This window comes from Trichomycterus rosablanca, chromosome 19, assembly GCF_030014385.1.
Source record: "Trichomycterus rosablanca isolate fTriRos1 chromosome 19, fTriRos1.hap1, whole genome shotgun sequence".
Classification (NCBI taxonomy): Eukaryota; Metazoa; Chordata; class Actinopteri; order Siluriformes; family Trichomycteridae; genus Trichomycterus; species Trichomycterus rosablanca.
In genome coordinates this window covers 10,437,719-10,452,931 of record NC_086006.1, presented here as the reverse complement: position 1 = coordinate 10,452,931, position 15,213 = coordinate 10,437,719, and the positions used below count along the sequence as shown (strand labels likewise).

Genomic DNA, 15,213 nt, shown 5'->3' with positions numbered 1-15,213 from the left:
AAGCGTGCAGAGAAACAGATGGACTACAGTCAGTAGTTGTGGAACTACAAAGTGCTTCTATATGGTGAGTGGAGCTGATAAAATGGACAGTGAGTGTAGAAACAAGGGGGTGGTTTTATAAATTGGCAAACTTCCTTTGGGTACACTTGCACAGTAAGGGATTTTCTAGGATTGTAGTCAGGTGTATGTTTAAGCAATTATACCAAACAGGTGATAATGATCATTTTTGTATGTAGGTTGAAACACAGTCATTAACTGAAGCAGAAACAGCTGTGTTGGAGACTTAAAATTGGTTGAGGAAGCCAAACTCCTCTACAAAGGTGAAGTTGTGGAATATATGTATACATTTTCCCTGTAATAACTGATACTTATATTGCTAGGCCAGGTATATTTTAACAGCTGAGTTCTGCACATGCTTTGCTGCAGTGTTTGGAGGTCGTTTCATTGTAGTGTGCTGAGCTCAGTGAATGAAAGACTAATCTCTCAGTGTCCATGTGAGCTCAACACAAAGCTTCTGCAAGCTTATGGATAAGGAACTGCCCAGCCGGGCATGCTCAAGCACACCAAAGAAAGTCTTATTCAAATCCCATTACTGTTTGTCACTATTTATTCGAATGGAATTTTAGCTATCACCACTTGTTATTTGTAACTATGTGGTGTGCCACCTTAAATTAAGTCTACACTTGGTGCATATGACAGGAATATTGTTTGTCTTGGCTATTACTGTTTTTATAATTGCTCTGTGATTCTATAAGTAGTTTAAACGATGGCAATAAACATACAGGTGTTGGAAAGAAACATATTAATAGAAATATATTAATTTTAAGTAGCTAATAAAAAATATAACCAGTCACTTTTCTAAAAGCTGCCATTCTAGTTCTGATGAATGTTCAGAGTTTTGGAATGTTGGAGCATAACTAAATGAATCTAATAATAATTAATAAATAATCCAGTTATTTTAAAGATGAAGAAAATGTGTAATTTTGCATGGTGCTCTGCAGGGTGTCCTATAAACATCCAGTAATATTTAAACCACTGTTCATGTTCTTCAAACTACATAGATACTTTTTCTGAGGGTCGATCTTTATGTTCTTTTGTACTAACATCCAGTCTTTCCGCCTTTCAATGGATTGGCGCCCTTTCTAGAGTATTTCTGCCTTGTGCCCAGGGTTTCCACAAGGCAACCCTCATTAACCCTGATCTTTGCAGATTGGCTTTTAATATAGAAGGTTTATAAATGGCATCACTGTTACGAATTCAAGCTATTTGAATACATATACATAGTTCAGACAGGCTCACAGAGGGGTTCAATGAACTGTAATTAATAACTGTACTTTTAGGAAACCTAGTTTTGTGTATCACTGTTAGTATGCTCCAACTTCTGACACCTGTTCCATTTTTCTGAAGCTTTAGCCTGTTTGGCATATGCTGGCATGAATTAAAGCTGTATCCTTTAAAATATTAAATACTGTTTTCCAGGATTTGTAACTGATGCATCAACAATGTAAGAATTGTCAAATGGAGGTTCTTTAAAAGTTAAGACGTCCTGTTAATAGGCAATCAGCATGATTGTTAGTAATTGTGATTGTTACTTAAAAGTTGGGCTCTTTTTAATCAGGCATTTTCATTATTTTGCCCACCCTTTTTAACCAGACCAGGGGGGGGCGTGTGTTAGTCACGGCTCTCCTCAACCAGGGTGGAGATAAACATCAGTAGAGAACATAATGCTTCGGATGGGAATTGGATATGCTAAAGTCAGGAGAAAAAGGAATGAAAATGCATTTTCAAAAATTAGAAATATGTACTTACGATCCCAAAACCTCTAAAATGTCGAACACTTCTTGAATGTTATTCGTGCTCTTCTTCCATTCGTAGTCAGCCTCTTTGCGACCCATTTTAGCAAAAGCTTCCACAGGAATTTCTATAACAGAGGAAATGAGAATGAAGAGATCAATATAAAGCGTTGGCTCATTCATTTTATTTGAACAGTTAAGCACAATTCATATATCAAACACTTCAAGATTAATGATACTGTACTGGTATAAATATCCATGCCTAAAATGCTGGATAAGTACTGGATCTGATCTACACTATACAAATAGTAAATCTGACCATGAGCTTATTGGAAATCCTATTTAAAAACCATATGCATTGATATAGCTATGACCTCCACCTTACCTCTGTGGCTATAACAGCCTCTACTGTAAGTAAGTAAGTAAGTAAGTAAATTTTATTTATAAAGCACTCTTAAAACAACTTACGTTGACCAAAGTGCTGTACATCGAATAAGCATACATAACACAACATTATATTAAAAAAGTAAGAACCAAATAAAAATAGTACTGTAATAGTAGATTGGCAGGGGGGCACAATTTACAGAATCTAAAGATGACTGACGTGCCTTTTTTTTACTAGCAGTCACCTGAACGTTACTGAGCATTAATTCACTCCAGATGGAGGAATGTGTTTTTATTCACAGCTCCTTCCTTGCAGTGCTGCTGGCTTCTCTGTTGGCGCCTGTTATTTTCTGAAACCCTGATGCCGGGCTCAATCTGGTACAGTTTTCCGCCAGCAGATATTGTGTGCCTTTCATTTGTTACTTTGTTTCTGTTATTTTGGCCACCTTTTTCATTTTCCCATCTGCCTTTTTTGCTACAGTATTGTTCTAGCTTGGTTAAGCATTCTGTATATTGGGTTTGTTTTCAGTTCTAGCAGGTACAGGTACAAATATGGGTTGGCAGTGGCAAGGAGCATTCCAGTTCATCTCAAAGGTGTCCAGTGAGGTTGAGGTCAGATTTTGTATTAGCCTAGATGGATGGATGGATGGATGGATGAGTAAATAAAAAGAAAGAAAGAAAGAGAGAGAGACAGAGAGACAGACAGACAGACAGACAGACCTTTATTAATCCCAAGGGAAATTGTTTAATTTCAATGTGTGGCTTATCAACTTAATAAAGTTGGTATCTTTACTTTTAGCCATATAATTTCTAATTCTAACTATAATTTATAATATCACAGATACAATATTTTCTTAATGGAAAGAATAATAAGGTCATAACGGTTAAGGTCCTGCTCATTAGTGTCTTGCACTGTCATCCCCTCAACACTCTCTGAGTCCGTGTCTAGCCATCTGTGTCTGCTGCCATGTTTTTCAGATAGACAGTGACAAAAAATTCTGAGGACTTATTCTTAAGTCTAGATATGTACCATTCCAATATGTACCAATAAGTTTTAATATTAAATATAATGAAATCAGAGTCTATTTATTCTACAGGTTTGAATAGAGCTGACTCATTCTTATGTCTATATAAAATGTGTAAGCATGTAATCATCATTTAGTTATACTGTGAAGAGATCTGAGCTAAAGCTAAAGTCTGAATGCAACTCAAAAAAGAACACTTTATACAACATCTTTTTCCTTTATTTCAACTGTTAGAACAAAATTTAAGGAATAAAGTGACTGGAAAATAAAATCCACAGGAATGGAAATGGGTTAGCCCATCATCACTTAAACAGATTAGAAAGGATTAAAAGTCACATAGAGGTGGTTGTCTGTAAGACTTGGCCTTGTTTCTCTTATATAACAGGCTCACTTAACCCCAAAGGAATTAACCCTCATAGGTCAAAAAGTAGGGTTTAGAATGCTTTGATAAATAAATAACATGAGCTGCAAAAAAATTGTACTGGCATGCTGTACATATTCTGCAGTACACAATATTGACGATGTGTAGCTAGGGTAGAACAACATGGTATTAGTAGAATAGACTAGATCTGGGTAAACTGAAGATGAAAAGAACATCCAATTAGGCATTGTGGACATAGCCACAGACTGTATTGAACAAAGCTAAGCCTTGTAAGACATACTATGGTAATTATCTCGTGCTTTACATTTACAGCATTTTACAGAGGCTATAACATTAAACCACCTTCTTGTTTCTACACTCACTGTCCATTTTATCAGCTCCACTTACCATATACAAGCACTTTGTAGTTCTACAATTACTGAGTGTCGTCCATCTGTTTTTCTACATACTTTTTAACCTGCTTTCACCCTGTTCTTCAATGGTCAGGACCCCCACAGGACCACCACAGAGCAGATATTATTTAGGTGGTGGATCATTCTCAGCACTGCGGTGACAATGACATGGTGGTGGTGTGTTAGTGTGTGTTGTGCTGACATGAGTGGATCAGACACAGCAGCGCTGCTGGTGTTTTTAAATACAGTGTCCACTCACTGTCCACTCTATTAGACACTCCTACCTAGTTGGTCCACCTTGTAGATGTAAAGTCAGAGACGATCGCTCATCTATTGCTGCTGTTTCATTTGGTAATCTTCTAGACCTTCATCAGTGGTCACAGGACGCTGCCCATGAGGCACTGTTGGCTGGATATATTTTTGGTGGTGGACTATTCTGAGTTCAGCAGTGACAGTGAGGTGGTTAAAAACTCCAGCAGCATTGCTGTCTGATCCACTCATACCAGCACAACACACACTAACACACCACCACCATGTCAGTGTCACTGCAGTGCTGAGAATGATCCACCACCCAAATAATACCTACTCTGTAGTGGTCCTGGAAGAGTCCTGACCATTGAAGAACAGCATGAAATGGGGCTAACAAAGCATGCAGAGAAACAGATGGACTACAGTCAGTAATTGTAGAACTATGAAGTGCTTCTATATGGTAAGTGGAGCTGATAACATGGACAGTGTGTGTAGAAACAAGGAGGTGGTTTTAATGTTATGGCTGATCAGTGTATACATATACAGGTGTACAGTGCAACAAAATTCTTTCTTTGCATATCCCAGCTTGTTTGGAAGCTGGGGTCAGAGCGCAAAGTCGGCCACTGTACGGCGCCCCTGGAGCTGAGAGGGTAAAGGCCTTGCTCAATGGTCCAACTGGTTGTATGGCAGAGCTGGGATTGAACTCTCAGCCTTGCAGTTGATAGCCCAAAGCCCTACCCACTAGGCTACCACTTTCCCTACTTCATGCACTCAATATGCAATCAATCTGACATTTTTTTAACATCTGTCAAACATCTGTTCTCCAGAGTATCTAATAAAAACATAAATAATGAAACTTACATTTTGTGCTAGTTATAAGAAACACTGAGCTTGAATATGTTATATGACCAAAGTATGTGGACACCTGACCCCATGAACTTGCTGAACACCCCATTCCAAAACCATTGGCATTAATATAAAGTTGGCATCATCTTTGCAAATATAACAGCATTCACTATCTGAGATGGCTGGGCATGCCTGTGGGAATCTGCCCCCATTTAGTCATTAAATAATTTGTAAGGTCAGGCATTAATGTTGGAAGACAAGGCCTGGCTCAGTGTGCTCTAATTCATTGTAAAGGTATTCAGTCAGGTTGACGTCAGGGCTTTGTGCAGGCCAATGAAGTTTCTCCACGCTAATGTCGTCCAACTATGTGTTTAAGGTTGTCGTTTTGAAAGCATATACAATATACTGGTGCTGGTCATAAAATTAGAATATCATGAAAAAGTTGATTTATTTCAGTAATTCCATTCAAAAAGTGAAACTTGTATATTATATTCATTCATTACACACAGACTGATATATTTCAAATGTTTCTTTCTTTTAATGTTGATGATTATAACTGACAACTAATGAAAACCCCAAATTCAGAATCTCAGAAAATTAGAATATTACTTAAGACCAATACAAAAAAAGGATTTTTAGAAATGTTGGCCAACTGAAAAGTATGAACATGAAAAGTATGAGCATGTACAGCACTCAATACTTAGTTGGGGCTCCTTTTGCCTGGATTACTGCAGCAATGCGGCGTGGCATGGAGTCCATCAGTCTGTGGCACTGCTCAGGTGTTATGAGAGCCCAGGTTGCTCTGATAGTGGCCTTCAGCTCTTCTGAATTGTTGGGTCTGGCGTATCGCATCTTCCTCTTCACAATACCCCATAGATTTTCTATGGGGTTAAGGTCAGGCGAGTTTGCTGGCCAATTAAAAACAGGGATACCATGGTCCTTAAACCAGGTACTGGTAGCTTTGGCACTGTGTGCAGGTGCCAAGTCCTGTTGGAAAATGAAATCTGCATCTCCATAAAGTTGGTCAGCAGCAGGAAGCATGAAGTGCTCTAAAACGTCCTGGTAGACGGCTGCGTTGACCTTGGACCTCAGAAAACACAGTGGACCAACACCAGCAGATGACATGGCACTCCAAACCATCTTCATCGGAAAACATAACTTTGGACCACTCAGCAGTCCTTTTTGTCTTTAGCCCAGGCGAGACGCTTCTGACGCTGTCTCTTGTTCAAGAGTGGCTTGACACAAGGAATGCGACAGCTGAAACCCATGTCTTGCATACGTCTGTGCGTGGTGGTTCTTGAAGCACTGACTCCAGCTGCAGTCCACTCATTGTGAATCTCCCCCACATTTTTTAATGGGTTTTGTTTCACAATCCTCTCCAGGGTGCGGTTATCCCTATTGCTTGTACACTTTTTTCTACCACATCTTTTCCTTCCCTTCGCCTCTCTATTAATGTGCTTGGACACAGAGCTCTGTGAACAGCCAGCCTCTTTAGCAATGACCTTTTGTGTCTTGCCCACCTTGTGCAAGGTGTCAATGATCGTCTTTTGGACAACTGTCAAGTCAGCAGTCTTCCCCATGATTGTGTAGCCTACAGAACTAGACTGAGAGACCATTTAAAGGCCTTTGCAGGTGTTTTGAGTTAATTAGCTGATTAGAGTGTGGCACCAGGTGTCTTCAATATTGTACCTTGTCACAATATTCTAATTTTCTGAGATACTGAATTTGGGGTTTTCATTAGTTGTCAGTTATAATCATCAACATTACAAGAAAGAAACATTTGAAATATATCAGTCTGTGTGTAATGAATGAATATAATATACAAGTTTCACTTTTTGAATGGAATTACTGAAATAAATAAACTTTTTCATGATATTCTAATTTTATGACCAGCACCAGTACAGTATGGTCAAAATTATGTGGACACCCTTTCTAGGCCGTTAACCCTCAATTGTTTAGACAGTATACTGTCACAGTACTGTAATTCACTTTGGATAAAAGTGTCTGTTAAATGCAGACATGCTAAAATGTAAATGTAACAAGTGTATACAACCAATTATATAAAATAAATTATTTGCTTTGAACTACTAAGTTGAAAACTACCCCTTATATTACCATGCCAGTCTATACACATCCTATACTTTAGAGCAACATTAACATTATAATCATGGTGTAATAGGCTTAATATAAATGTATAACAGGTAATGAAACTACAATTTGCTTGTGATCACAAATAATGTAGGCACCCTTTCACTAAGCATTTTATATAATATGCCAGGCATTACACACCACCATAATTCACATTATGCAAGACACTTAAAAGATTCAGCATTTACATTTGATTCCTTTTTCCTTTCTTTTTTTTTTTTAATTATAGCCATTTTATCAATGATAACTTTTGATTAATATTGGTTACTCTCTAGACCAGTGGTTCTCAAACTTTTTAGACCAAGTACCACCCATTATCAAACCAAAACTTCCAAGTACCACCTATGTTTCTCATCACAGAACCACATATGGCACACATTAATTAGGTGTGTGTGTATATATTAGTGGTGGGAATTATGGCTTCTTGAAGGGAGCCGGATCTTTTGGCTCGGTTCCTTTTAAAGAGCCGTTCAAAGAAATGGCTCTTCGTTCTTCGGGAGGCGCTACTGGGTAAACTATAAGACACCCCCGATATTAATATCAAATTTTGCTACCTTGTCTTAAATGTATTCCTAATTCAAACAACACTTAAACGAGAAAAAAAAGTTACTTCAAAAGGAAAAAAACTACAGAGAAGAGACACACTGTGATTGCATCGCATTAAGTTTCAGAACAATCCTCTCTTGTGCAGAGATGTGACTGTGTTTGTTTCTGCTTTAAAACATAAGCGCCATGAAATAATCAGATTTAACACAATTAAACAAGTTTATAGTTTATTTCTCAATTATTTGCCATTATACTGCTAGCTCTCTCTCTCTCTCTCTCTCTCTCTCTCTCTCTCTCTCTCTCTCTCTCTCGGTGTGTGTGTCTCGCTCTCCGTGATACTGAAAGTGTTTCGGATTTGAATATCGACAATAAACAGCTCTTATTACAATTTACGAATAATTCCCTCTACTGATGCGAAGCTGAATGGGTGGATTACAGTCTAGAACTGCGCAGAAATAAAAGACTTGGTTCCTTTCGTTCATTTCAAAGATCCATTCAATAGAATCGGATCGTTCGCGAACGACTCATCACTAGTATATCTGCAGTTACCACTGACCATTTCAGTGAGTACGTGTGTTTAGCAGAGCAGCCTTGTGATGTCAGGAACGAGATCAGTGAGATTCAAACGCAGATCTGCTCTGATAAAAGCGAGAGACCTACTGATAACTTTACTGATAACTTTTCTGAAATTTCGAGATGGAAACCGCGAACGTGAAGTATAGACGTAATGAAGTACGGTGCCTGCATAGCCCCGAATATTTTTAAAAACACATTCGTTTTAATTAAACTGATTTTATTAAAACAGAATTATAAGAACTTTGAAACAGATTTTATTAGTAATTTCCACATTTTGTGTCATTTTTTTAATTATTAAATTATTTATTTTTTCGGTGCATGTAATTACTTTTCCGAGATTATCTGGCGTACCACCTCGTGCTGCTTCACGTACCACCAGTGGTACGCGTACCACAGTTTGAGAACCACTGCTCTAGACCAATGGTGATAACATTTTTGTCAGCTGGGTCACGACAGACTTGCAAGCAACATGCACACATTAGTATACAGAAATAATAGGCCTGTAGGAGCTGTGTGTTGACTGACAGTTTAGAACCCCTGGTACTATTATAAATTTAAAATATCAGCCAAATTAATCAGTGCAGTTTACACCAAACCATCTTCTACACCAGTCTCTACAAAATAAAAGCAGAATATATTGCTTTTTATGCCAAATTATAAACTTTAATGGTATTATTATTATTGTTGTTTTGAGAACTCGAAGTAAACCTATATAGATATCAGTAAAAGAATACCACAAACAAGGTTTGAACCAAGGTCCCATAAATCCTGGCATTTCATAGCACCCATACTATCTGCTGCACCACTGCACCACCCCAGAATTGCTATTAATGGGATATAGTTATGAAGCACACAATAATGAATTGCAATTCTGCACTTTGCATTATAATTATTATGCATGTTTGCAACACCGGAAATGGATAATTTCATTATTACATTCATATATTTGTAATATTATTTGTATAGAGTTATACACCGACATTAACATTAAAACCACCTCCTGGTTTCTACACACACTGTCCATTTTATCAGCTCCACTTACCATGTAGAAGCACTTTGTAGTTCTACAATTACTGACTGTACTCCATCTATTTCTCTACATAACTTTTTAGCCTGCTTTCACCCTGTTCTTTAATGGTCAGGACCACCACAGAGCAGGTATTATTTAGGGGGTGGATCATTCTCAGCACTGCAGTGACACTGACATGGTGGTGTTGTGTTAGTGTGTGTTGTGCTGGTATGAGTGGATCAGACACAGCGCTGATGGAGTTTTTAAATACCGTGTCCACTCACTGTCCACTCCTACCTAGTTGGTCCACCTTGTAGATGTAAAGTCAGAGTTGGTCATCTTCTAGACCTTCATCAGTGGTCACAGGATGCTGCCCAGGGCGCCCACGGGGGACACCATGTCAGTGTCAATGCAGTGCTGAGAATGACCCACCACCCAAATAATACCTACTCTGTGGTGGTCCCGTGGGGGTCCTTACCATTGAAGAACAGGGTGAAAGGAGGCTAACAAAGCATGCAGAAAAAGAGATGGACTATATACATATACATAGTACATAGGCCAAAAAGAGGAGATTTTAAAGGATCATTGACAGTGAAAATTTGCATTGAATCTCTTATGCAAATCTTATGCAAAAGTTTGTTGTTGATTTTTAAGTATAAACATTTTAACTAAGACATAAAATGTTACATGTGGTATTACTTATGTACATGCAACATTAAATAATGTTTGGTGCATGCATTTACGTTTGAAATAAACAACTTACATGCAAATGATTAAATAATAGGCTATTATTATCAATGTTGCACTTTATAATGAACATTACTGACCTTACCTTCGTGTTTTATACAATTCCAGGTGTTAGTACAAGTATGCAGGGTAGGACAGAGACAGCAAGGACGGAGGACAATGCGGGTAAAGCGGTGCGCACTTGGTCTCAATGAGAAGGACATGGAACACGCAAGTGCGTAAAATCCGAACGTATGACCGACGGTACAGTACAGAACATTTAAAACCCAGAAGTTAGACCCTCACACAGTGCTTATAATATAATATCACACGAGATGATGAAGAGATGATGGAAAGGAAGATGATCCGTGCGTTATAGCCTCGTCCTGCTGGTTCTGAATGAGCAGTTAAAGAATGAATGAGCGTTAATGCGCTGCTGGAACTCACCTACAGATGAATGTGTTCCAGATGATCCGCTCCGACTCCCCTGTTAAAAGCAATAGGCTCAGCTCGGGATAGATCTGGACAGATTGCCTCTGTTGGGATGAACGGAAATAACAGAGGACAGAGATTTACCCAGGCTGGTAATCAGAAGGGAAGGGAGGTGGGACTGAGGGAGACAGTCACTCTCTCAGGTGTTCTTACGCCAGCACTAATCTCACAAACACGCAGAACTAATAGAACCTACACGTTTGTGGACACTCCTCAGGCATTATCACTGGGCAATACTACTCTAGACAGTCCAAAAGTCTGCGAACATCATTTTTAATTATTATATTTAGGTGTTTGGGGGTTACCCCATGCTTACACGTGCATTAAAACATATACATTTAATTTTATATCCTTTATTGTTACAGTGTATCACAAAAGTGAGTACACCCCTCACATTTCTGCAGATATTTAAGTATATCTTTTCATGGGACAACACTGACAAAATGACACTTTGACACAATGAAAAGTAGTCTGTGTGCAGCTTATATAACAGTGTAAATTTATTCTTCCCTCAAAATAACTCAATATACAGCCATTAATGTCTAAACCACCGGCAACAAAAGTGAGTACACCCCCAAGAGACTACACCCCTAAATGTCCAAATTGAGCACTGCTTGTCATTTTCCCTCCAAAATGTCATGTGATTTGTTAGTGTTACTAGGTCTCAGGTGTGCATAGGGAGCAGGTGTGTTCAATTTAGTAGTACAGCTCTCACACTCTCTCATACTGGTCACTGAAAGTTCCAACATGGCACCTCATGGCAAAGAACTCTCTGAGGATCTTAAAAGACGAATTGTTGCGCTATATGAAGATGGCCAAGGCTACAAGAAGATTGCCAACACCCTGAAACTGAGCTGCAGCACAGTGGCCAAGATCATCCAGCATTTTAAAGAAGCAGGGTCCACTCAGAAAAGACCTCGCGTTGGTCGTCCAAAGAAGCTGAGTGCACGTGCTCAGCGTCACATCCAACTGCTGTCTTTGAAAGATAGGCGCAGGAGTGCTGTCAGCATTGCTGCAGAGATTGAAAAGGTGGGGGGTCAGCCTGTCAGTGCTCAGACCATACGCCGCACACTACATCAAATTGGTCTGCATGGCTGTCACCCCAGAAGGAAGCCTCTTCTGAAGTCTCTACACAAGAAAGCCCGCAAACAGTTTGCTGAAGACATGTCAACAAAGGACATGGATTACTGGAACCATGTCCTATGGTCTGATGAGACCAAGATTAATTTGTTTGGTTCAGATGGTCTCAAGCATGTGTGGCGGCAATCAGATGAGGAGTACAAAGATAAGTGTGTCATGCCTACAGTCAAGCATGGTGGTGGGAATGCCATGGTCTGGGGCTGCATGAGTGCAGCAGGTGTTGGGGAGTTACATTTCATTGAGGGACACATGAACTCCAATATGTACTGTGAAATACTGAAGCAGAGCATGATCCCTCCCTCCGGAAACTGGGTCGCAGGGCAGTGTTCCAGCATGATAATGACCCCAAACACACCTCTAAGACGACCACTGCTTTATTGAAGAGGCTGAGGGTAAAGGTGATGGACTGGCCAAGCATGTCTCCAGACCTAAACCCAATAGAACATCTTTGGGGCATCCTCAAGCGGAAGGTGGAGGAGCGCAAAGTCTCGAATATCCGCCAGCTCCGTGATGTCGTCATGGAGGAGTGGAAAAGCATTCCAGTGGCAACCTGTGAAGCTCTGGTAAACTCCATGCCCAGGAGAGTTAAGGCAGTTCTGGGAAATAATGGTGGCCACACAAAATATTGACACTTCAGGAACTTTCACTAAGGGGTGTACTCACTTTTGTTGCCGGTGGTTTAGACATTAATGGCTGTATATTGAGTTATTTTGAGGGAAGAATAAATTTACACTGTTATATAAGCTGCACACAGACTACTTTTCATTGTGTCAAAGTGTCATTTTGTCAGTGTTGTCCCATGAAAAGATATACTTAAATATCTGCAGAAATGTGAGGGGTGTACTCACTTTTGTGATACACTGTATATCATGACATGTGTACAGACCTCATCCTAGCTGAACACCTTTGGAATGAACTGGAATGTTGATTGAGCTAGGTACCAAGATTTTCTCATCCAGCATCAGTGCCTGACCTTGGGGCGGCACGGTGGCTAAATGAGTAGCACTGTCGCCTCACAGCAAGAAGGCCCTGGGTTCGATCCCCAGGTGGGGTGGTCCGGGTCCTTTCTGTGTGGAGTTTGCATGTTCTCCCCGTGTCTGCGTGGGTTTACTCCGGGCACTCCGGTTCCCTCCCACAGTCCAAAGACATGCAAGTGAGGTGAATTGAAGACACTAAATTGTCCATGACTGTGTTTGATATAACCTTGTGAACTGATGAATCTTGTGTGAAGAGTAACTACCATGTCTGTCATAAATGTAACCAAAGTGTAAAACATGACGTTAAAATCTACAGTACATCCATAATAATTTAGGATATACAACAAGGTCATGGTCATGTGGCCATATACTTTTGGATAATGTATTATAACATTTTTGCATTTTAATGATTTTAAAACTGTTCTTTTATTGATGAAAACACACTTTATCATGAATAATTTAGTTATTTTATAAGTGTATTGTTTGTTTTAATAAAATATCACCATATAATATATAGAAAAAATTCTATAATGTCCTAAGGTACTTTGTGTTATGTGTTTAAGATCTGTACTCCTCTAGGATGAGAAAGAGGACAGGGAAGATCATGGCTGACTCTTCACACCCCGGTCACTCGTTTTTCCAGTGGTTCTCATCTCAGCGGAGGCCGAGAGTGAGAGCATTAAAGACTCGGACCAACCGCCACCTCCACAGCTTCTTTCCCCAGGCCATCAGCATACTAAACAAGGACCACTCCCACATCCCTCCGTTTTAATAAATGCATCCTTTCCTTATATAGTTAATGCACATATGCACCTTAATTGAAGGTACTTGAAATCTGTCAGTGATGTACTGTTCATGTCGCTGCTATATTGTCTATTTTATTCTATGTTATATATAATATACCTTTTCTATTTTTTACTTAGTCTGTCAGTGTGTGTACCTTACTGTACATCCTCATTGCACATTCTGCCTGATGTTGTACTGTTCATGCTGCTGCTATATTGTTTATTATACATTTATATATAGTGTTCCTTTTCTACTATTTAACTTGATGTATCTATGTTGACACCTGCACCAAAAGAAATTCCTTGTGCATCTGGTAAGTCAAGATCATTTGAGAGGAAATTTGTATGAATGGCCAGAATCACAAAAAAAGATCTGACAGGCACTACAATGCACTGGCTTATGCATCCTAGTGGCTAGGTACCTATAGGACAATTTAGTGTCTCCAGTTAGCCTGGCCGCATGTCTTTGGACCGGAGGAAACCCACACAGACATGGGGAGAACATGCAAACTCCGCACAGAAACCTTCTTGTTGTGAGGCAACAGTGCCGCCCTATTATGTAATTTTAAAAAAATACTTTTTTTATTGAAATAAGCCCTACATGAAGCCACTGAAAATAAAATTGAATATATTAACATGAGTGTCTGAATAGTGCTGAGACAGTAAGAATAATGGCAATCACAATGGAGTATATTAGAACTTGTTGATCTGGAGGTTTAATAGAAAGCCCTCTCACCCTTGCAATTATAACAGCCTCCACTCTTTTTGGAGTGCAAGCTTTTTGAAGTGTATTTGTAGGGACAGTGGTAGCTTGGTGGGTAGCGCTTTAGGCTATCAATTGAAAGATTGAGAGTTTGGTTTCCAGCTTTGCCATGCAGGTACTGTTGGGCCCTTGAGCAAGGCCCTTAACACTCTTGACCCAGGGGTGCCATACAACAGCTCTGACCTCTGCTTCCATTTAGTCAAAAAAGCATTTGTGAGGTCGGGACCTGTCAGGAGGGCCTGGCTTGCTTCATCTCAAAAGTGTTAAGTGAAGTTGTGGTCAGGGCTCTATACAAGTCACTGGAGTTCACAGGAATACAAGGTCATGTTTAAAAATAAAAAATAATAATAAATAATAATAAAAATAAAAAAACAAAAATAATAGCATATAAATGATTTAATGATATGTGATATAAATGTTAGCAGCATGTGGCTAAAACACCTGAACTAAATAGTGTGGTGTCCACATACATTTGTCAATTTGGTGTATTTGTTTGACTCTTGGTTAGATTTCCCTTGTTAACCTGCACATCCATGCAAGCCTTTGGGGATGCTGGTGTAGAAGTGAATAAACAGGAACTCATGTTTATACAACCTGTTAATTACAATCCTGTTTGTTTGACGTTGCTATGGAAGGGAAAGTGGAAGCTGTGCTACTGCCCTAAATATGGATTTCTCTAGATAGTTCTGTGTGAGGCATAATGTATAACTGGAAATATGATGATTCTTCTGGATTATAATTATAATCAACCCTAATAAAGATGAGTAAAACAGTTATAGGAAATACACCTGTTGGTGAATAGGGCTTAATCTTACCCTGACACATCCATCATTAAAACCTCATAGACTGACCCCAAGCTTTTTCAGACAAAGTTCTGTGGATTAATAGGTGTTAAGTGCGACTGTATGAAAAACATGGTTAATGTTACATCTGATGTAGACCTAACACAACATTTCACAATGAGAACACCATACAAACAG

The 15,213-nt window shown here is 39.2% G+C and overlaps 1 protein-coding gene across 1 annotated transcript in view; it reads right to left on the bottom strand.

The window, feature by feature from the left end:
- The window catches only part of camk1gb (calcium/calmodulin-dependent protein kinase IGb), a 34,788-nt gene extending 24,571 nt beyond the window's left edge, over positions 1-10,217 (bottom strand). The window contains exons 1-2 of the mRNA XM_063015250.1: positions 10,183-10,217; positions 1,810-1,921 (exon numbers count right to left, since the gene is read on the bottom strand). Of these exons, the coding sequence (XP_062871320.1) occupies positions 1,810-1,895 (86 nt within the window). The 5' untranslated portion in view covers positions 1,896-1,921; positions 10,183-10,217. The remainder of the gene's footprint in view (positions 1-1,809; positions 1,922-10,182) is intronic.
- Positions 10,218-15,213: the final 4,996 nt, after the last annotated feature.